The 23,100-nt window shown below is 48.1% G+C and overlaps 8 protein-coding genes across 8 annotated transcripts; 4 read left to right on the forward strand and 4 right to left on the reverse strand.

Moving 5' to 3' along the window:
* Positions 1-70: 70 nt before the first annotated feature.
* On the forward strand, positions 71-2,452 carry N7457_004387 (uncharacterized protein; the record flags this gene model as incomplete). Its single annotated transcript, XM_057175432.1, has 1 exon — positions 71-2,452. The coding sequence occupies one exon, from the start codon at positions 71-73 to the stop codon at positions 2,450-2,452; it is 2,382 nt and encodes a 793-aa protein (XP_057032479.1).
* A 1,801-nt stretch (positions 2,453-4,253) lies between these two features.
* On the forward strand, positions 4,254-5,316 carry N7457_004388 (putative short chain dehydrogenase/oxidoreductase; the record flags this gene model as incomplete). Its single annotated transcript, XM_057175433.1, has 2 exons — positions 4,254-4,569; positions 4,637-5,316. The coding sequence occupies 2 exons, from the start codon at positions 4,254-4,256 to the stop codon at positions 5,314-5,316; spliced, it is 996 nt and encodes a 331-aa protein (XP_057032480.1).
* A 1,035-nt stretch (positions 5,317-6,351) lies between these two features.
* On the forward strand, positions 6,352-12,209 carry N7457_004389 (putative DEAD/DEAH box helicase; the record flags this gene model as incomplete). The annotated part of the gene is made up of 4 exons (XM_057175434.1): positions 6,352-6,377; positions 6,445-7,102; positions 7,156-9,017; positions 9,071-12,209. 4 exons carry the CDS (start codon positions 6,352-6,354, stop codon positions 12,207-12,209), a joined length of 5,685 nt encoding a protein of 1,894 aa, XP_057032481.1.
* Positions 12,210-13,693: 1,484 nt separating this feature from the next.
* On the forward strand, positions 13,694-14,753 carry N7457_004390 (Dehydrogenase multihelical; the record flags this gene model as incomplete). Its single annotated transcript, XM_057175435.1, has 3 exons — positions 13,694-13,957; positions 14,013-14,397; positions 14,446-14,753. The coding sequence occupies 3 exons, from the start codon at positions 13,694-13,696 to the stop codon at positions 14,751-14,753; spliced, it is 957 nt and encodes a 318-aa protein (XP_057032482.1).
* A 337-nt stretch (positions 14,754-15,090) lies between these two features.
* Positions 15,091-15,945, reverse strand: N7457_004391 (uncharacterized protein; the record flags this gene model as incomplete). The annotated part of the gene is made up of 3 exons (XM_057175436.1): positions 15,091-15,340; positions 15,393-15,774; positions 15,828-15,945. The coding sequence occupies 3 exons, from the start codon at positions 15,943-15,945 to the stop codon at positions 15,091-15,093; spliced, it is 750 nt and encodes a 249-aa protein (XP_057032483.1).
* Positions 15,946-17,217: 1,272 nt separating this feature from the next.
* Positions 17,218-19,133, reverse strand: N7457_004392 (uncharacterized protein; the record flags this gene model as incomplete). Its single annotated transcript, XM_057175437.1, has 4 exons — positions 17,218-17,854; positions 17,913-17,980; positions 18,037-18,692; positions 18,758-19,133. The coding sequence occupies 4 exons, from the start codon at positions 19,131-19,133 to the stop codon at positions 17,218-17,220; spliced, it is 1,737 nt and encodes a 578-aa protein (XP_057032484.1).
* Positions 19,134-19,617: 484 nt separating this feature from the next.
* On the reverse strand, positions 19,618-20,744 carry N7457_004393 (uncharacterized protein; the record flags this gene model as incomplete). Its single annotated transcript, XM_057175438.1, has 3 exons — positions 19,618-20,213; positions 20,268-20,642; positions 20,714-20,744. The coding sequence occupies 3 exons, from the start codon at positions 20,742-20,744 to the stop codon at positions 19,618-19,620; spliced, it is 1,002 nt and encodes a 333-aa protein (XP_057032485.1).
* Positions 20,745-21,128: 384 nt separating this feature from the next.
* On the reverse strand, positions 21,129-22,136 carry N7457_004394 (GILT family protein; the record flags this gene model as incomplete). Its single annotated transcript, XM_057175439.1, has 2 exons — positions 21,129-21,651; positions 21,730-22,136. The coding sequence occupies 2 exons, from the start codon at positions 22,134-22,136 to the stop codon at positions 21,129-21,131; spliced, it is 930 nt and encodes a 309-aa protein (XP_057032486.1).
* Between the last annotated feature and the right edge of the window lie 964 nt (positions 22,137-23,100).

The following is a 23,100-nucleotide window of genomic DNA, read 5'->3' on the forward strand; positions in this document are numbered from 1 at the left end:
GGTTCGTTTCCCGCCTACATATGCCAATAAATGGCTAGTGGTTGACATCAGATAGGGAAATTCCGTCACCATGCTCCACGAGATCTTACTCTCTCTCTCCGGTCAGCCTTCCCCACTCTTCGAAATCCAAAAAGGGGAAACGGCTATCGCTCAAGACAATTTTCCCCTCCTTTCACCTCCGGAGAAAGCCCTCCTCGGCTCCGTTGCCCATCTGAGTCGACTCCATGCACAGCTTCGGAAATATGCCTCCGATATATCCTCCACAAATCGATCAGTGATATGCCGCTCGGTTTCTACTGCTATTGTCGGAACGCACTTAGGTGAATTCCAGAAAAAGATTCTGGAAGTCGAGAGCGCAATCCTTGCCGAGGATAGTGGATATGTTGGAGGGTACGGTATTGTCCCATTGTCAACTATCGTGGGGGAGTTCGCGCCATGGACCCGGCGGATGGAGTGGCTCTGGAGTATCATCCGATTCATTCAAACCGAGAGGAAAAGCACTGAACGTTCATATGGTACCACGGGGGCAGCACTGATCGATCATTTGCGGACCGAAGCTCAAACGGGATATCTTGATATCAAGGAGATGGCCCTACAATTGGCAACAGCGGCCGAGGCAGCATGGATGAAACAGCTTTCAATGTGGTTACTGTATGGGAATCTTCCAATGTACGGAAAAGACGACTTTTTCATTCAGGAGGAAACTGAAAACGAGACCGACGAGGTGCAATTCAGCCTGAATGCTCATTTCCTCCCAAAGTTTGTCACGATACAAACTGCAGGCTCAATACTATTCATTGGAAAATCACTCAATCATATTCGGTCGAAACGAAAAACATCAATAGCAGGAACATCTACCGCGCCTGTGACGTTATATCGGGACCATATCGAGCAGCTCGCAGGCCTAAAACCACCGATTTTACCTTCCAAGCTGACCACCGCCGTTGACTGTATTCGGCTCTCTCTTTCTCAGTCAACGTTATCGAAATTATTGCCCCTCCCGAAAATTCTCGAAATCCTCACTCTGCTCCATAACTTCCTTTTATTGGGGAGAGGAGAGTTTGCGGTGGCTCTCATCGCACATGCAGATTCCCGCATTGAAGAGAGCCGACGCCGAAGTCTAGCGGCTGCTCGTACATCTGGGAAACTGGATGGCCTTACTATCAAAGAAGGTGATGTCACGGCTGCTCTGGCTCAAGCCTGGGCAGAGCTTTTCTCACTACAAAAAGAAGAGGATCCAGCCGACGAGGAGCTCGAACTTGCCCGGGAATTGCTTTGTCTGTCTATCAGTGCCCCTAAAGGTGGCCGGCCGATGACCCCTGCTCAAGTTCCCAACTCAATTTCAGAAATCTCAAGAGTCTCGTTTGAAGATCTGCTCTTCCCCATGCCCACACATCTTGATGCACAAATCCGAGCTCCGTTGGACCTGTTCATCTCGAGCTCTGATATTGCCATCTACTCTAAGATTCATTCTTATCTCCTGGCATTACGACGAGCCCAAATTCGACTTGGAGACCTTTGGAAACGGACTCCGTTGCGGCGGAATTACCCTACCCCTTGGGGACCTCCCAGAAGCAATAGTAACTTTGGCCAAGCCACGCTCAAGGCTAGAAGAGAGAGGGATAATGCTCGGCTTCGCCAAATGCGCCCTATTTGGGCCACAAGCAGTGCATGTTTGTTTATGCTTTCTGAGATCGGTGGCTTTTTTCAAGGAGATGTTGTCAATGAGTCGTGGCAGCACCTTCGCGATTGGATCGAAGGGTGCTCTTCGTCTGCAGCGTCAACCGCTGGCTCTCGTCCTGGTACCGCGTCATCTTATAAGCCCCATGGAGCTTCCAAGAATGTGACTTCAGACCGTATGCCTACCAGGGATTTCTCTGAGTCTACCCAATCCGGTCAACAAACTATGGGACGACACGACCCCGAGGCTCTCACCGTTGCCCACCGTCGACACCTGGCATCTCTTGTTCAATCACTCTTCCTGACAGAACTACCATTCACAAATGCTCTAAGAAGTCTGCTCACCAATATTGATCGCTTCGTCGCCCTTGTGATTCGGCTGGAAACAATTCAACGCAACATGGATCTGGAAACAGATGAAGGCGTGGAAGATGCCTTAGTAGATTATGCACAAGAAGAACGTGAGGTATGGGAGGAGCTGCGCGCCACTCGCAGCGATGTTGAGATTGGTCTTAAGAACCTTGTTGGGAGCCTGCGGGACATCGATGATAGTCGCTCGGGAGAAGGCCGGGGACCCGTGGATCTCGCAACGAACTTCGGTCAGATGTGGCCTGGCTCCCGTCGAGATGAAGGCATGAACCCTGGTTTCAGCCATTATGTGCCTCATAAAGCAGCGGGGGTGGATCGTCTGCTTATGAAACTGGACTTCGGCAGCCTTCGCAGCGACTTCGGACCCGAGGCGACTGCGGGTTTTGCGGGTGTGCAATATTGAGTGAAACAGCTCAAATGCACCAATGAGGTCATTTATTTTTGTCATGCGTCTTTTCACTTCCTAGCGAGGAGTTGGCGTTCTATCACAGGGGCATCAGATGGGTTGGGATGGTCCATCGGAGTCTGGGCATTGCGCGGATCGTTTTCTAATTTTTTTTGCTTTATTTGCTTATGGCGCTCTTTGCGCAGAATTTATTTTAACCTCGACTCCAATCGATTCCATCTACTACTGCACAGTAGGGTCATGTGTTGACAGCTGTTCTCCGTTAAACAGCACACCGTGTCCTCGCAGATTGCGTTGATTATCCCTCTATTAACAGCAACACGACATATCCCTTATCTTACCACGCAAAACACAGGTGACCTGAATTAAGTACAACATACGGGCCCCATCCCATAGCGCGTTCAGGATCACCTTCGATCCTTCGCTGGCCGCTGTCCCGGAATTAGGACCGTAGGCACGTGTACAATATAGGTCTTGCCGAATGCTCTATCATAAATTTGAGCGGATAAATTTGAGCGGCAGAGAGGGTCCCAACAGCAAGCATGAAGCGCCCTTTGAGCCACATAAAAGCATAATAGAAAGGCTCGGCGTGCATATCGTATGTGCATGCTTGCACGCGCCCGCCTTCCGACTCTTTTAGTTCCTGCCAATGGCGGAAGCTTGGTAACAAAAAGAATGTGTCCAGGTGCCTGTCCGTTTGATGAAACAAGTGTAACAGAGAGATCCCATAGCACAATCTTCCATGAAGAATCTGACCGAAGAATATCTTGTCCCTTGAGCATTCGGAGTTGGTGTGGGAAAAGGGTTACCCGATTAGGAAGTTCCGGGCTTGAATGTATGAGATTTCATTAAGCTCAGATGCTCCATTCCTCCCCATCCTAAAAATAAAATAAAATAAAATCCTGAGCTCCGGACTGGACAATCTGCACGCCCGTGGGTTTTGGGTGGATTCTCAAGTGGAACTCGGAGGGTCTGGAGGTCCAAGGAGCTCGGGACACCGAGAAAGGAGAAGACGAGATACCGATATGTCACTGCCCACAACTTTTTTTTTCTTTGGAAATCCGAAACCTCAGAGTTCCGAGCCAGAGTAATGTAAACCGAGAAATCCAGAAACCATGAACTACGCTCCCGATTAGAAATACATGTCTGCTCGAGGCATTCCGCATCTGCACGGGAAGCATCAACTTCCCGGGATCTTTTTGATATTTCCCCGGCAATTCTAATCCCTCGACCCGGAACAGGATCGGGGATTGACATGGGGAGAAAAAGGTGTTCCCGAGCCAATCAAGGTCGATAACCATCAATCATCATGGAAAATCGTGCATACTCCTGGGAAACAAGGTGGGGCCATTCCATCGAAGCTCCCATCGAAGACTTGCCGTCTTCATCACAAGGGTCACGATAATCCAGCTTGGCGATGTGGCCCTTCTTTCCCCAGGATAGCCATATTCATGGCTAATCAGAGCTTCAGTGGCAAGCTTGGGCCTTACCGTGGATGCTCTCGGTCAATTGGAAGTGCCTGGATCCATTTGAGTCATGGTGAAAGCAGTTACCCACCTGGTCACGCGCAATGAAGATTGAATTTTCATGCCAATCTTCATGTAGGATTCAAATTTGCTCGGTACGCTCTCCAAGGAAGTACCGTTCCAGCCTTCTGGACATATAAATCTCTCTGGCCCCAATGCCATGGGGGATAGTGGATTCTTTGGTCTGGAGCCGTGTTCATCGATATTAACTTCAATTCCTCTTCCTCCCCAGATAAATTCTACTCTATATACCCCCGATTGCTCTCAAGGCCATGTCTTTCACTATTCCTCGAGTTTTGGCTCCTGCTCGCACACGCCTCGCTGGAGCTGCCATTGCTGCTCCTCGTGTTCTCTCTTCATCCCTTCGCTTGTACTCCAGCTCCAGGAGTACCTTCAGTCCTCAGGATATTCACAATGTAACGCATAGCCCAGACCACATCCAGTCGAAGATGCCGGCTAAGGAACTTTTGCGCAACAATCACCGATTCGGCGAGTTTGATCTGGAGGGCCGCGTATATGCCATCACTGGTGGTGGACGAGGACTGGGGCTATCAATGGCGGAAGCACTGATTGAGGCTGGAGCTAAAGGTAAATACTCATTCATTTTCCCCCTAGAAGGAAATGTAGGAACGCTAACGTCATATCACAAAATCAGTGTACTGCTTGGACCGCCTCGAATCCCCACACTCAGATTTCCTCATTGCCCAAGAAAGGGCCGAGAAAGATTACGGCAGCAGCCTGGAATACATCCGCATCGATGTCCGCAACAATACCGAAGTCAACAACACATTTGCTGCAATTGCAGCACAGAACCAGCGGCTAGACGGTCTGGTCGCCGCAGCCGGTATCAACCACCTTCAAAGTGCGTTGGAACATTCGCAGCAAGCTCTGGATGATGTCATGTCAATCAATTATAATGGAGTGTTCAACTCGGCCACCGCTGCTGCCCGCCAGATGTTCAACTATCAACAAAAGGGCTCAATCCTACTGGTAGCCAGCATGAGCGGCCTCATTGCAAACAAGGGCATGACCTCTCCCGTGTATAACTCCTCCAAGGCGGCAGTTATTCAGCTCGGCCGGTCTCTGGCTATGGAATGGGGCCGTCACGGTATCCGGGTCAACAGCCTGTGCCCCGGCCACATCATCACCCCCATGGTTGACGAGGTGTTCAAGCAAAACCCAGCGGCTCGGGCTACCTGGGAGGCAGAGAACATGCTTGGTCGCTTGGCGCTGCCAGAGGAGTTCCGTGGCACGGCTCTCTTCTGTCTTTCCGATGCGAGCAGCTTCATGACCGGTAGTAGCCTACTTGTTGATGGAGGCCATACTGCTTGGTAAGCGGTACCAGAGCATTTGGTTTTGGTGAAATATCTGCAAATCTGCCCAGAAATCAAGTCTGAACAGAAGATGTGAGCATATTTGGCGCAAAATTCCAAGAGAGGTATTGGCGTTGGCGGTAAATTTTGTACACTAAGAGCATGCATGTGTTTTTTTTTAGAAAGGATTTGACCCAAATTTCAAGCTTATTCTGGCTTCATACTCATATCTTGGTAGTTCTGGTTTTCTTATACTCCATAAGGACCTGCTAAGGCCAATAGCAGCCAGTCTTGAACGATATAGTTACCTATCTCACTTCGCTATCAAGGCCGGCTACTACATGTAAGTACATGTACGCTATGTAGGTACACTAGGTGCAGTGCTCTAATCTTGGAAGGCTTAGCGGAGCTGACATCAGTCTTCCTGCCCAACCCAGGTTCATTCCTATTAAACATCATATCTTTAAATTAATTATCACTGCTAATATGGTAGACGATCGTGATTATTGACTACTGTAATCCCATGGTATCAAAGCAATATCATAAACCGATCTTGATATCATCCAAAAAGTCAGATCCTGGAAATTAGCTTGTTCTTGACACAGCTCCATTGACAGACTCCTTAGGGAGCGGTACATGGAGGGTAGGTACTTTCTAAGATTATGTACCAATGTAGACCTAGACCCTGGAAATACTTGTATATTAGGGTCTCTATCGCAGTAGCCACAGTAATAAAAAGATAAATTAAGGGAATGGTTCGAACTGGGATTTTATTGCAGAGTATGTTGGGTGGGTTAATGGCGATCTTACGTGTCGTAAAGTTGTACGTACTTGTGTACATGTACGTGAAAGACAATTTGTACATACATGTATGTACTGATTGTGGTTTACACTGTTTGGCACCTTCTTGTGACTATCTGGCTGGTGTCGGTCTGCACAGAGGGGTTCCTTGATTGAAAAGTCTCTTGCTTTCTCTTCTCCTCCTCTCCTCCTTCCCATCCCGCTTCTCTAGCTACTTCTCCCCACCTACGCAACCCACTAAGATATTGGCCACATTATGGATAGTAGCATCGTGCTAGACTGGTGAGCATCAGACTTATGGGAGTTTGATGGACTAACACTTTTGTGACTAACTCGCCCTTAATCTCAGGTATCGTACCTTGAACTCCCGAGTTGTGGACCTCGTCGGTGACTTTGCCGGTAACGAGCTTTTCATAATCGAGGGAGATTCGCTTCTTCTGCAGTGCTTTTCCGACAAGAAACTCGACTTCAATCCTGGATTTCAGGTCTTGCATGCGACTTACCTTGCTGAGCAGTTGTTGCAAAAGCTTCAACAGCGCAAGTGCGTCTTTCAAGTTGTGTTCTTCACCCAGAACACCCCACTATGCATTCCCCCTGGTATTCACGGCGATCTTCACAAGAGATATCTACTGGCGCGAGAGGCAATCATACAACATCTGCTCTCTATTCCCATTCATTCATCACAATACTTTCAGGCTTTCAGATTTGAGAGTTACCAGTCCGAGGAATTCAAAGCTCACCTGATCAATTCTGGAGCATACATGTTCATGTGTCATGATGGAGCCTTTTCCGGATACAACAAAGATGACCCAGTCGATGATACCGATTCCAGTGACTCGGAAACCAGTGATCTTGATAGCAACTCTGAAGATGATGACCACAAGGACCTCTATGTCGATGAGCAAGGCGAGCCAGAAAGACTCCGGCTTCGTAGGATGATCTACTGGATTGTTGCTCATGGAATTAACGTTGCTCTCATCAATAGTCTCGTATTTCGTGACACAAAGGTTAGTGCCTTCTAGTGCTCTAAGATTTGGGTTCATACTGACAATATACATAGATCATGGCAATGGTGATCGAGAGTTCAAGCAAGACAACCGTATTGCCGAGCGTCCCTGAACCCCGCGGTACTGATTCACCCACTCGAAACGACGAGCTCGATTATGTTTCAACCACCCTGTCCAAAATTGAAATCGGTGATAATGAAAAGGAGGCTAAGGATACGCCTGTTAATACGTTGAGTGGCCAGGATACAGGCAACGAACTTTCAAACCAAGTCCAGATACACAAGGCTCTTGAAAAGACCATTCTCGATAATCCTGGTCTGTCCCAGCGCCAATGCCTTTTGGTAGTTACCCTGGGTACCATGCTTCTCGATGATGCGGTGGAATGTTCCGATAATAGGATTGGAGCAGAATCCATGATTTTGCATCTCGTGCTTCTGCAAGCTACTCGACTGTCAGATAGATCGATCAAAGCAACCGCATCTCCAAACCTCAAGTTCTTCAACAAGTATGTGGGAACGGCGCAAAAGTTGCTCGGCTCAAAACTTTGGCAGAAGGCAATGGAGGATCATGGCTTATCTTGCGATCTTTCCGATCTCATGGATGGAACATTGTTCTTTGAAGTTCAGATAATGGTAAAAACGCTTGGCATCAGCAAAGTCATCTCGCCGGCCACACTACTGCCATTCAACGATCTTGCACGTCTGGTGGATCGCATTTGTGGTACAAAGTTGCAGTGTAAATCGACCAAAAAATTGAGAGCTCACTCTAAAAAGGCTACTCCCAGCGGCCCAGAACCGAAGCATCGTGAGATACAAAGTGTGTCCAAGACTTCCCGCAAATTTGGAAAGGTGCTGCCATTCACCAACGCAATTTTTGATGCATATCTGGAACCTGTTCAGCTCCAAGTGGACAAGTCTGTCGACCTGACTAGCGATGCCCAAATTTCCAAAGAGTTCAAAGAGAAAAGCCACTGGCATAGCTCCAAACCTCTTCATCAAAAAGCGAAAGTTATCTTGACACCTGAGGAAGTCCTTCGGCACCAAAAGCGGAATCAGTTCTTCATGGCCGAGATGAGAGATTATGCTGCAAGCCTCACGGGATCAACGGGCCTGTTACAGCCAGAACCAATCATTGTTGAATCGTTCAGTGATACACACCACAGGCACCACCCAAAACATCCTTCCATGACCAAAGCTATTGGAGGCCCCTCCTCGACTTCTAAATCCAACAAGAAATCCCATTCAGCGTCTGGTAAACCCACGGCCAAAGAGACCGCTGCTGCATACCTTCATCAAAAGGCAATCGAAGCCAGAAAAAAGCAAATACAGAAGTGGGAAAAATTGTATCAAAAAGACTTTTCTCGAATTGATGACCTCGTGCTTCGTCTCTCGAAGCTGAACGATTACCTGGCCACTCTACCGAAAGACAGTCGACAAATTCTGCAGCCTGAAGTCCTGACTTGCATGGTTGATACGTTGCTACGAATCATCTTTGTTGAAAGACTAGACGCACAGGTTGAAAAACACACATTGATTGTGATACACATATGGGAGATCATCACTCGTCTTATGAAGATCAAGCAGGGGATCTCAACTGACATTGCCACATATGTGAGAAAGGCTTGTCATCAACTCGGTTTACCAAACGTTCAACTTAATACGGACAGTGAGCAGCAACTATCCTTCCAGCCCTTTCAGATCCCCAAAGCACCCAACATGAGTATTGCAATGCCATCAGTCGAATTCCAGCTTTTGCATGGTGGACCTTTCATGGACCGCAGCATAGAGTCCTTGCCCGACTCCCGGACGCCCGATTTTGAGCCTGACCTTTGGCAGCGTGAAGTCTTGGACCAGATCGATGCAAAGAGGAGCTTGTTCATTGTAGCTCCAACTAGTGCAGGAAAGACTTTCATCTCGTAAGTCACGCAACTATGATGAACTGTTTCAATATCATGCTAATTTTTCTCAGGTTCTATGCAATGAAACAAATTCTCAAAGAAGACGACGATGGCATTCTTGTGTATGTTGCTCCCACGAAGGCTCTGGTTAACCAAATCGCCGCTGAGGTGCAAGCCCGGTTTTCCAAAGCATTCCCCGCCAAAACGAGTGGAAAATCAGTTTGGGCGATACATACAAGAGATTATCGCATTAACAGCCCTATGGGCTGCCAAGTTCTCATAACGGTTCCAAGTATTCTCCAAATCATGTTGCTCGCGCCCGCGAATGCCCAAGCATGGACCCCACGAATCAAGCGCATCATTTTTGATGAGATCCATTGCATAGGACAGGCTGAAGACGGTGTCGTTTGGGAACAGCTACTGCTGATGTCCCCTTGTCCAATTATAGCCCTTTCCGCTACTGTTGGAAATCCCCAAGAGTTCTATGATTGGCTACATCTCGCCCAAAAGACGAATGGATTTGACCTCAAGATGATTCAGCACCGGCAACGATATTCGGATTTGCGAAAGTACATTTACCAGCCCTGCACAAGCTTCAAGTTCAAGCGGTTTCTCCAAACTGGTGGCTTGCCACGTCTAGGTCTCGATTTGGCAGATGATATGAAATTCATTCATCCCGTAACCAGCCTCGTGGACCGCTCCAGATTGATACCAGATGACTTTGACCTTGAACCACGCGACTGCTTCACTTTATGGAAAGCAATGCATGATCTAAAAACGGAACGCTTCCCTGTTGATTCGTCTCTGGAGCCATCCCACTTTTTCTCAGACATTGTCATCCAAAAGGTGCATGTCATAGAATGGCAAAAACGACTCAAGCAATTGTTAGGAGAGTGGATGAAAGATCGAAAATCCCCATTTGAGACGCTTTTGCGCAATCTTCAAAACGAAAAAGGATGCGAACCCGTGGGACCAACGGATCAGAAGGCATCAAACAACGTATCGCAGTCGAATGGTCTGCCATCGGAGGCAACAGATAATGACTTGCTGAACTCGACGCTTCCATTGATTTTCTCCTTGCATGCTCAAAACGCCCTCCCAGCATTGTTCTTCAATTACGATCGCAGCCAATGCGAAGGTATATGCCTGCACCTGTTGACTGAGCTACAAAATTCCGAAGCCGTATGGAAAGCAGACAGTCCAGTATGGAAATCGAAGGTCGCAAAATGGGAATCATGGAAGGTTTCCAAGCATGAATCAACGAAAAAGCTTCAAAATAATACCAAGAAAAGACAGATAGGCAACGGTGACAAGGATGAAGAGCCGATTTCCAAGGCGGGACTCGCCAAAGAATCAGCATCTGCTGAATTCAGTTGGCTTGACAGCTTTGATCCAAAAACCCCAGTGGACGGGTTTCATCTGGCGGACTTTAAGAAGATATCGTCTTCCGAATTTTCTGAATACACCGAGGCGTTGAAGTACCGCCATGTGCCCCAGTGGTTGATAGATGCCCTAGAGCGAGGAATCGGCGTTCATCACGCTGGAATGAATCGCAAATATCGTCAAGTTTGTGAGATCCTTTTTAGAAAAGGCTTTCTGCGCGTGGTGATTGCCACTGGGACTTTGGCCTTGGGTATCAATATGCCCTGCAAAACAGTAGTCTTCTCGGGTGATTCGATTTTCTTGACTGCCCTGAATTTCCGACAAGCCGCTGGAAGAGCAGGACGTCGAGGCTTTGACATGCTGGGAAATGTTGTTTTCCAAATGGTTCCACCTTCAAAGATAAAGCGGTTGATCGGCTCGAAGCTCCCAAGTCTCAACGGTCATTTCCCCATAACCACCACTCTAGTTCTACGGTTGTTTATCTTGCAACACGGTTCAGATCAAGCCCCATCTGCTGTGAAGTTGATCAACTCGATTCTTTCAAGCCCTCGAATCTTCCTCGGTGGGGCTGAAATGAGGGACACAGTCCTACACCATCTCCGGTTTTCCATCGAATACCTACGGCGAAACAATTTGCTTAGTAGTTCTGGGACGCCGCTCAATTTTGCAGGCTGTATCTCTCACTTGTACTACACAGAGAATTCCAGCTTTGCGTTCCATGCACTGTTGAACTCGGGATACCTCCAAGAGCTCTGTCAAGACATTAAGAAAAGGCCTCAGAAGACACTTCGCACTCTTATGCTGGTGATGGCGCACCTCTTCGGTCGTATCCCTTTGCGCCAAGCCACCTTGGAGTTGTACCAGTCTGCAGAAAAGAAGCCCCCCTCAATAGTGACTCTTCCGCACCTGCCCGCAAAGGCTGCTTCTGTCCTGCGTGCTCACAACAAGCAAGTCCTTGGGATCTACACCAACTATGTGTCCAGTTTTGTCAACCAGCATCTCAGGGATCCGGACCACTCTCTGCCTTTCAGTGGGATTCAGTGCGGTGGAGATAATTCCGCCGCCCAACTTGGTTTCACGAAGTTCAATCATCTGGCTGCATCGATAATATCCCCATTTTATGCCCTTTCGGGAAATCAAGACACTTGCGATTCGATTTTCGATCTTAGTCAGATGGTTCGGAGTGGCGTCTGGCTTGAAGATTCTGTCATTCCATACGTGGCCGTCTTGGCCGAAGAGAACGCAATGCCTCTCAATGCATACCTGTATGACTTTTTCAAACATGGAAATGTCACTGAATTGCTGACTGCCAATCGGATCCGCCGCGGAGACGTCTGGTTCTTGTTGAACGACTTCTCGTTGATATTGGCAACTATCACCACAAGCATTGAAGCATATCTCAGCCCTGGAGGAAACATTGACCCAGACATGCTTGATGTATCCGGTGGAGGGGAGGTCCATGAAAATTCCGTGAATGATAAGGCTATCGAGAGGACTGATGCCGAAAATCAGAAGAAAGTGAGTCTACAACCGGCCACCATTGGTCGGAGCCAGTCGCTTGCGGCCCCCCTGCATGGTACCTCTCGTTCCCGCGCGAAGAAAGTTGTGGATAGCTGGGAGGATGAGATGGGAGAGGATGATTTGATTCAAACTGCGGACAAAGCCCGGGACCATCAGGCTCCCCAAAAGACGATTAACAAGGCCAAGTCCAAGGCAAAACTGGGAAAGCCAACGGGAAAACCCCAGGGATCTATGCTCTTGGTTGCTCAAGCGTTTAGAGAACTGCAAACTGAGTTTGACAGCAAGTTTAAGGCGATGTGGGCCTGATAGTATGATTATCAAGAGCAATATTCTTAAATCAGTGAAATTGAAGACCATGGGAGATATCTACATTTCTGTAGACATGTTAATCTTCCAAAAGAATAGACAATATACATGTAGTAATCCCTGTAAAGTAGCAAGATTTAGATCTTCAAAGATCATTGAGCTTGGATCTAATACAACCCTAGCTCTTGTATGATAACACTAATGCATCTATAGTGTGGAAAGAAGTAAGTCATCCAGAATCCCAAGAGCCATTCCATGATTCAATATGTAAAATATCTGACCAAAGTAGCGGCAACTACTCCGGTTCTTGCATCAACTGCACCCTTCGTGGCATCGCCGACTTTTCCTGCCAATGCCGCAATTCAGAGCGCGACATGACTATGTCACTACTGTCATTGATCTCAGTATGTTGATTCGTTTTGAAGAAAAACAGGTCACTCCAGGAGGTACTAACCGTTTGATTCTAAAGACAAATGCATCGGTAACGACCACGGTGAGCTTCGCTGCTAAATCATCCAGATGCATGCAATACTCTAGCCTATGAAAGGATTGTAGAAGGAATGTAAGGCTGGAAACCGAATTTTGATTTAAGAATTATGAGGCCATGATTTTGTTGGAGGGTACGTGCTCACGATCTCACTTTACATATGAATGATATGAACATTTAAACGGAGAAAGAACTTCCCAGCCACCAGTCAATCAATATAATTGACCGCAGTACAGTCTAAGACTCACCTTGTGGCGTTCAAAAAGCCTTACTCTGTATGTGGCACATCATACATGGTTTTAGGCAATGTTCAATATATGACGAAAAAGTCAAGTATGTAGTTGAGGCCATTCTATTACCGTTCTAGCGCTCATCTCTTGCTGTATTTTAGTCACTAGGTAAAATTAAGCGCGCCCCTAAGTAACTAAGGTTAACCTTCCGAGGTTCCCAACCTTGGAAGGCCACTGTCGATTATGTAAGCACTATAATCCAAATTAAGGTTTCTCATTAATTCCACGGTCCAATCAAATCATGATAATCTAGCCATCTTAACGCAATCGGGCACTTCCAGGATCACAGGATATAGACTTACTGTACAAATACTATCTAGTATATTGTATATGTTGTAGATATGTGAGGCATCTACATGGAAATGTACAGATATCTAGGCGCCACAATTAAACTATCTTAATACATACCTAGGTATCTCCCGAGGTCCAGGGCTAGGTGGAGAAAATTCCGAGTCTACCCAAGCTGCAACCCGAGAAATGGCCGGGAACTGGCCGGCATCTGGAACTTTCGGCACAGAAAAGAGTTGCTGATCACGGCAAGGACGGAGCGATGGCTGCTTCCGAGGTACCCGTAGATATGGTCCTTATTTCGATACCAGATTGCCATTCCGAATGTCTTGCCTCAAAAACCTGAAAGATATTAACCTGTGCCTGTGTCGAGGACGAACATCACTTTCAAAATTAAACGGCGCGACTATTCCTCAATTATGACTGCCTCTCCCATCAAGACTGTTGCTGTGATCGGCACTGGTGTCATTGGAGCCAGCTGGACAACACTATTCCTTTCCCATGGCCTGAAAGTCATTGCGACAGATCCAGCACCAGATGCGGAGGCGAAGCTTCTTGAATATCTGCACAAGAATGCTTCTTCCATTAAAAATGCCAAACTGACTCCAGAAGATTTCTTGAAGAACCTCACATTCGTGAAAGATCTCGATCCTCATCTTGGAGAGATAGATCTAATCCAAGAAGTAAATCCGCCCGAAGGGACCTCAATGAGTTTCTCCTGATGACTAACTTCCATAGAATGGACCTGAAAGACTGGACTTCAAGCGCCGTCTATTTGCCCACTTGGATGCAAACACCCCAGAGCATGTGATTATTGCATCTTCCTCATCGGGACTTCCATCTTCAGACTTCATCACCGACTGCAAGAGGAATCCAGCCCGTGTGCTGATCGGACATCCGTTCAACCCACCCCACTTGGTGCCCCTGGTGGAGGTCGTTCCCCATCCTGGAACCGGCGAAGAATACGTGACAGCTGCATTCCAATTTTACAGCAGTCTGGGCAAAGACCCTGTTCTGGTCAAGCGAGAAACCCCGGGTTTCATTGCAAACCGGCTCCAGGCCGCTGTCTGCGCTGAAGCCTACAGCCTTATCTCACGGGGCATTATTTCTGCCGAAGACCTTGGTATGTACACCTGCGAAAAATTTGCGAAGATTCGTTCTGACTTGACAGATAAAACTATGACATCTGGCCTTGGCCTTCGCTGGGCACTCTCCGGTCCTATCATGACCAATACCCTCGGGGGAGGTGCAAACTTCGGTCATTTCATGGATCACTTGGGCCCTGCGTTGAAGAGCTGGCTTGACGACATGCAAAAGCATCAATTTGACTTTGAATCGCGAGAATCTGTCGAGGGTCTCAAAAGCACAGTCAATGAGTGGGTCTCGGATGTCGATCTTGACGAAGTTGCGAAGAACCGGGACACCTTCTTGGCTGGTCTGGTAGCCGATCGATTCGGCGACAAGAAGAGTGATAATTAAAGCAGGAATGTGAGGGTTAAATGTCAACTCGTCAACACTTGGATGGACATAGCTTTTGTGAATAATATACCAACCATCTCAATATCTCAACACATTTTAGTCCTTATATACCAGGTAATAGCGGAAAGGTCCATTTATGAGTTCGAATAAGCTAGGTTCTGTTTGCCGTCCGGGCTTTACGTCTTTGCGATGGTTCGTGCCTCCGGGGAAATCGCAGAAACGGGGCAGCGGATAGCTTCCAAGACCATGTATTGGCTCTACTTTTTCATGACACTTCATAACTAATTTACAGTGATTTCTATGACTGCCCCAGTAACAGTCGGGCAAGTTGCCGACTTTACATAAACGGACACCTGCTAACACCACCCTGGCTGCTAGCCTGTTCCTCTTTGCTAGTTGGGTCCTCGGGGCTAGTCTGGTCCTCGCTGATAGCCTGGCCCTCTCTGCTAATCTGGCGGAACATTGCCATGGGGTCATACCAGATATCAAGACTCTGCACTTGGAGTTTATCATTGACCTTGGCCACAATAACACCCTCAATATCAATAGTGCCACCGTGCGCTGCAACCCTGACTTTTTCACCGGAACTAGTAATGTCAGCATAAACCCCGAGGGTCATGGATTGTAGTGATCAGGTACCTATTGTATCCCACGTAATCATTCTTCATCTCACCCCAATGTCTCCATCGAAAGACCACAACTGGAGGGCCGGAGTATACTTCAAGCACCTCCCAAGCAAATGTTGGCATCATCCGCTTGAACGACTTGTGCGAGTCTTCGAAGTTGTTTTGTTCAGGATCATAATACTGACTCGCAGTGAGAAGCGCATTATAGGTCCCTACTTCCAACATGTGGTGACCCGTTCGTCGCTCACCACCGTTCAGGGAAACTGTGTATACGTCGGCATCGATTGTGCGCCAGTCGGATAGGTTCCTCTTGAAGGAGGCTTCGATTTCCCAATTCTTCACGAGGTTTTCAACCAGGAATGGAAGACTGCCGGGTTCGTGAGTCCTTGTCTTAGCTGTATCGTGTAAGTAATACAATTGAGATGACTAGGAACAAGGGGGCACGTACTCTTTTCATAGAAGGCTCTTGTCTTAGAGTAGTCCGGTGGATTACCATTGCGCCAGGTGGCAGTGGTATCCATAAGGACAGCATTGGGGTTGAGCACGTAGTCAGGTAATTCACTCATTGTGAAGTCTCCAAGTGTAAGCTTTGAGTAAGGAAATGAGACAGAAAAGAACGAGAGTGGGAAAAGACGACTTTATCTAGCCCCTCGCCCACGCCCCCCATAGGCCTCGGTCAAAAGGCATATGTATGCTACACAATAGGAAGAACTTGCTGATCCACAATAAATCGCAGTGCAACTACAACATACGTGCTCGCAAACCTGCTAATTACGTTACGCTAATATCGCATCTATCTAGTTAATCGCACAGCCTCAAGATCAACCAATCAGGTTAAATCTAGCTTGAGTTCTATCTATATTGCCTAGATGGAACATAGTATTCCCGTCTCGTCGGCCCCCGGTCTGGATATTAATTTGCATCGACGCCCCATTTCTACCCCGTTCTTAATCCGATCTGGCCTCTTATTATCCACACTCAGCACAGATTCAGTCGCCACTTTAGGGTTCAAAGCGCCTCATGGAATAGCCACGTATATTGATTGGCTAATCACACCTATCTAGGCGCGAACCCCTGCATCCCATGCCCTATGGTCGTATGCGCTAGCTTGTGCATGCAATATGAGGAAATATAGACCGAATAACTGAAACGCAAAATCCCGTCCAGAGGGGGGTTCTCGGTCTACACGGTTGTAAATCTGTAACAGTAAGGATACGGGTAGTTTCAGACTGATCCTCGCTTTTCGTTCTCACTATAACCAGCTAGAAGTCGAGAATCACTTATCACTTGCCCAATTTAACAATGATCCCCGGATTTTTTTTCTTCGGTGTATAGCTAATGTAAAATGCGTTGATGAAAAGAACAGAATTTTAGCTCTCCAATACACTCTATGTTAGTGGCGCATTTCCTAGATGAGGAATCTAGAACCTTTCAGTGGATTAAATGGCAAGAGTGATGCTCTAGTAAACCTTCGTGGTGAAACCCGTACGGGGGTTTATCCATTCTGGGTAAAGTCGACAGGGATTATTCGCCGATTGGGCGCGGAACATCTAAGAAATCGGGATTAGCGCCTCTACCACACTTCTGGAAGCAAAACTGATCTGAGCCTGAGCGTCTTCATCAAAGTAGTCATAGTATAGGATAGAGGGGAACAATTCGGGGGGGGAGGGGAGGAGGGACTTGTATCAACTTGAAACCGGAGCCTCATCGCATGAACAAGGGAATATTCTAAACTGCGAGAAAGGAAATTGGGAAGAAATCAAGCCTTCCCAATTCTAAAATCGGATGTATTCTTGATCTCTTGCATCATTGCCAATCTCCGAATATTATCGCATCAACTATATGATATAGACGAGCCTTCGGTCACCAGTAGAATGCTCTAAATCGTTCCTCCTCCCACCACCCATAAGAACATCCCGCTCTTCGCCACGATCGACAGGACCAGCCTGTTCAATCGAATAAGTAGTCTCCCCAGTCGCGCGGTTCATCCGTTGCAGCATAACCCGCAATCCCACAGCCAGGACCACAACGAGGAGCATAAAGAATGAGCACACAGCCATGCCACGAATATACCACGGTCCGTCGGTGTCAGGATACAACCTCGTTCCGAGCAGGGGTCCGCACTGGCCAATGATGTTGAGAATGGCAATGCTGGCACCCTTGCCTTCTTTCTCAACCCGGTTATCCATTGACCATGTAATGATTAGAGTAATCGCGGAGAAAAATCCGGCCGTGGCGGGGTACACGCAGATGTACCTAATGAATGTGTGGAGCCATGGGGCCAGGTGTGAATGGAAATAGCCAGTTAGAGCAATTGCGAGATATGCAAGTGACGAAATGAGCGCATGGGCTATTAGATATGGGCTTCGGGAGCGGCTGCGATCTGATGCGTATGCGGTGAGAAGGACTACAACAAAAGCGACGAGATAGGGAGGCGCTGAAAGAGCTTGGGCCTGCAAGGAGGAATATCCCATACTGTAGAGGATGTGAGTAGGCTGCCTATGTCTGAAGTAGAGGCAGATGGGCAACGTACTCTCTGATGATTGTGGGTAAAAAGACAGGCATCGAACTGAAAGCAACGTTACAACTGAAGAACATAAACTGTATTTGAACGTGTTAGAATGTTTCCACAAATTTCAACGGCGGATAGCACTCACAGCAGCCATATAAGCCTTGGGATCTGCAGCCGTCTTCAAGATTTCTCGCCAATTGAATTCGCTTTTGTACGATTGCTGATAATCGGCCGTGTTCTCCTCTAGACGCTGCTGGGCTACAACCCTTTGTCGACGAGTTAAGAAACGAGCTCGGCCAGGGGAGTCCGGAATCAAGAACCAAGCAAAAACCGCAACTATCACACTCGGGAAGCCCTCTACGAGGAACAGGGTTCGCCATGGAGAGATCGGGCCGTCGCTGCTGAACTTGACAATCAAGTAGGCTAAACTGCTAGCGAAGGATGTCGCAAGCGGTGCCGCTGATATAAACAGTCCATTTCGGAAAGCCAGCTCATGTCTGCGATAGAACAATGACAGATAGAACGGAACACCCGGGCCAAAAGCCGCCTCAGTGATTCCGAGCAACGCGCGAAGAACCAGCAAACCCCCAAAAGAAGTCGCGATACACTGAAGTGATGCGACAAGACCCCATCCAAATACACATAGAGATATATAGATATGTGGGGGGACAAGCCGGTACATCAGCGTCATCCATTCGAATAGAATGTAAGTAATATAGAACGCAGTAAGTAGCCATTCATATTGCGAAGATGAAAGTTGTAGGTCGTCTTTGAGCCCTGCTATCTTCGCATTACCAATATCTGAATAATTAATCAGCGCACTCTTGAAACAGCAGGGGAGAAAGCCCCTGGATAACTAAACTTACTCGAGCGGTCCAGGAAGGAGAGGAGATAGAGAAGAGCCAAAAACGGGACCAACCGTCGATCAAATATCTTCACCACCTCACTCTCCTCCTCTGGTGTGCATCGCGGCGCCAATCCGCCGCGACCACGCGGGAATTTCCCCTCAAGCCCGTCACGGGGATTATATTCGCCGTCGTTTTCGCAATCGGATAAAGGGTCACCGACATCCGGGTGGTCGTCGAAGTTCGTCTGCAGTCGTAATGGGCCCAAGGGCGACTTCGCTGGTCCAGCCGTGGAAGAATCATCCTCTGAGCCATAGGAGATAGGGGTGAATTGTGGGTTTGAGGTTCCGGAGCTGGTGGAGGCGTTCCCCGCGATGGAGGGATGAAGGTCTTCCATTTCTTGGGGGAGGCGTGCTTTCGAGTCGTTCTAGGTGCCTGGTTGATAATCCAGTCTCTCCATCTGGGCAGAGATCAACTCCTCCTTGAGATTGGAACAAAACAAAAAGTAAAAATGGCACCCCCTCGTCTCGTGAAATCGCAGGTGACCATTGTTGATCCTCGAGAGATTATGTCATCTACGCACGTGTGTTCGCGATGACGCTAGGGTGAGAGTGGTATAGCGTCGAGTTTAAATCTAAGAACCTGAGTGGACTGGATACCTACATGTAAGGTTGTATGGACACTCCAACAGTGGCTGTCAATTGCTCTACGACCAGGAGAATAGCTGCTTGCAGCTTTGGAATGAGTTTTCAAATTGGGACTGACTGCTGTGCTGTTGTTGTACATGCTGTGTTGGATAGTTTCGTGGCAGGAGCCAAAAAAAAGCCCAGCCTCATTATTCAGAATGCCCATGCACAAGGAACATAGATAGAGAAACACACTTAGGAAGGGCGGTAGGAGTCGAAAGCACGACTGTGGTCCCATTCTTCCTTGGGAGCCCATCTGCGCGTCTTGGGAGCCCATCTGCTCTTCTTGTTGTGGCTATGACTATCCCATTTAGTCTTTCCGAGCACATGGCTGTGGTCCCATCCCTCACCGTCAGGGACATATCGGTCCATGCGGCTGTATCCCTGGGATCGGTAGGGGCTGGCACTTTGGCTACCTGTCGAATCGTTGTCCGAATGCTCAAACTTGCGCTTGCGGCCGCCGGCGAGTTGATTTGCATGTGCCTGGCTGACCTTGATGATGTCTTCAAGTTCGGGAATCAACTCGTGGTGCGTATCGACTGAATTCAGGTAACGCAAAAGGTTTTCGGCAGTATCGCGTAGGAAGCGGACACTGTTGGTTCGCTCACGGTGGCTCTCCGTCACCTCAAGGATGTAATAATCAGCCTTAGCTTTCTGATACACCTGGATGAGCTTGTTGAGGTTAGCTGGCTTCGGTTTATCAGAGCGCTGGAGCGAGTTGCCGTCCTTTTGATCATTGCCGATCTGCTCCACGGTCGAGATGGCATTGACTGGAATATTGGAGATCGGGCCTGTCAGGGTATATTAGAAAATTTGATTGATTCCATCGAGGCACAGGAGCAGACCATCATCCAGAACGCGCTGGGCGGCAAAGTGGGCAGCAATGACGGAGTTGATGACTTTCTCGGAGCCACAGTCTTGGGTTCCCAGGTGCTCAGCCAGGTAGAATTCAAACAGTCCGTAATGCTCCATAGTGTGTCCATCGTCATAAAGACGAAGGAGAACTCGGTCGTAGATTGTGACTTCGCCATCATCATAGGACAGTGAACGGCGGCGGAGCGACTCAACCTGGCGCCTCAGACCATGGAAGAGAGTGCGAGCATGATCACTGTTGCTGAGAAGCTCATGCAAAACATCGCTTGGACTCACGACCTCACTCCACTTGAGGTACAGGGCATCCTCCTTACCACGAAGACCACGAGACATGATGCGCTTGGTTTCTGGGGAAGTCATTGTATCTTTAGCATTGTAGAAAGAGGAGACTTCGAGTAAAGCTTAGAAGCAAACGTACCGCCTTGTTTTGGATCTGAAGAAGATGGCATTTTGGCGTTCCCCACAGATGGGAAAGGATGACCTGTGGGAATGGAAGAAGTGGATAAGAGAAAGAGAGGGGAGGGAGGAGAAATCAAGTGAAAGATCTGATGGACTACAGCGCCGTTGAGGGGGCGGCCAGTTGACGCGACTGAGAACTCGGGTGCTAAAGGTCAGTCAAAATGGGGTTCTCCTTATGGCCACAGCATATGGCCAAGGCTAAAACCTCGAAACCTTTGCGGTTGATGGAAACCCCAGACACTAGATCTGAATATGGATTCCTCTAGTGTAAGAAAATGCAATGGCTTGTGAGGAGTCATCAGGTATATTGATTTTCATGTCCTATCGTATGCATATGGATGCTGGGTATGAATGCTAAGGTATCCTTTGGGAGTTCAGTTTCTCTCTTTCCAGAGCTTCTCGACCTGGTCAACTAGGGTCGAGGGTTCGCTTCCTTGGCCATTCTGGGCGCAATCTTTCCATTCATCGCTATCACGGATGCACCAGACAGCATCATCTAGACGCACCGTACAACTTGTTGTGATACCGAGTTTTTCACCCTTTGTAGCGCTTTCACGCAGCAGGGCAACGCCACTGAGTGGTGGTTTGCCATCTTTACCATCATCGGGGTCATCGTTCTGCTGACTCACACACTGATTCAGAGCGTCAAAGTCAATTCCATGTTCCATTGCGCACTGATGGACAAACTCGCGGTCTGGTATCCGGGCAAAGTCATTGAGCAGACAATTTGAGAATCCTAGTGACCGGATAATTGGGGTTCGGGGATACTGAGATGGGAGAAGGGCTTCATCTGCAGCGGGAGGGAAAGGGAGGTTGGCCGCACAGAGCATAAGCATGTCACCGATACATTCACCGGGGCCATGCTTGCACTCTATCTCTTCGGTATGTTTAGAAACACTAGCGTTGTGTTATTAGTCGATATTCAATGGAGTATAGAATGAAACCATGGTTTCTCAATATCCAATTTGAACTCACCTGGCAATGAAGGATAATTTGAAGTCCACTTTGTCACTGATCTTTTCCATGGCAGGCAAAACCAATTTCTGTAAGCAGGCCTGGGCATCAGGGCACTTGCTCATGATGTGAGCTTCAAGCGGTATCTTGGTTTGCTCAAATATCTTAGGTGCATCAAAGGCAAGATGACCCAGATTCATATCATTATACTCCACTGCAACCTCAGTTTGATAGCCCTCAGTCTGTGGAGCTATGCTGCCACATCGTGAAGCTGGCTTTAACAGCAAGACGTAGTAGCCGACGAGGAACAACGCGGCGATACCGGTTCGCCACAAATATGTGGTTGTGCTAGGACGCGTGTGAGATTTGTTTGCTGGTTCTGGAATTCCTCCATATCCCTCCTTGGAGTGGATTGGTAGCTTGTCCATGATAGTTGTAGAGGCAGAAGTGACGTTGTTCTGATAAGATCATGTGGAGAGCAGGCCACTCCGCCCCTGCCCAAGTCATTACGTAAGATCTGCCAGTAACCTTGGAAAGACCCGTCAGTGACTCAGTGTCGATGTATGAACCTCATATTGTTGGCCAAAAGAGAATGCAGCCCTGTGGGTATCCTTGTTAACATACTGGAAGAAGACTGGAAACAAGGTTATCCTTCTTCCTGTCTAAATCAGACCTCATGGCTTTCCTACGGTATGTCAGTCACCGAGGTTATACTCCATACGGGATATATTATGGCACGGAACCCAAGGCACCTTGGGCTAGACCGTGCTCCGACTTCGGAGACGATTTAGATGGCGGCATCTAGCTGAAGTTTCAAACGTTCAAGAATAGCAACACCGGGCCTGCGTAGACATGGGTTATGGCCGGACCGTGCATATTGGCTTGAAATTGCGTGCTCTAAGGTTGTGATTTGTGCTCTGAAAGATACCTGTAGCTCTGAGGCTCGTATATGGAGTACCAAGTCTTCATGGATGGATGTGTGATAGAACCGCGCCAAATACGAGAGCCACAAGAGCCACTGAGAGCTACGATCGGAACTATCTGTCGGGGAACAGGTGATCAAGTCCGGGCCAAAAGCCAAATTCAGACAGCTTTAATAAGCTCCAGTAGGATTGGACACCTTTCTGTGGCGGGAGCTATCGGACGACCAAAAGTAAAACCACGCGAACGGGTTCATCCCCGTTGGATCAAACCGTCGCTGGATGCGCCTGTGTCTGGATACGGGTATGCCCGGCCCCATTCCCACGCGAGCGCCACGAGTATATCGCACTGGGCGAGCCTCGTATCAAGCGAATTGCACTCTAGAATGGACCCTCTATCGGATACTCTGGCGCTTGCTCCAAGACGGGATCCTTGACTCCCACCGGGGTTCCTTGTCGAAAGGAGGCATTA

Source organism: Penicillium paradoxum, assembly GCF_028828445.1.
Source record: "Penicillium paradoxum strain IBT 22861 chromosome Unknown utg000004l_segment0_segment0, whole genome shotgun sequence".
NCBI lineage: Eukaryota > Fungi > Ascomycota > Eurotiomycetes > Eurotiales > Aspergillaceae > Penicillium > Penicillium paradoxum.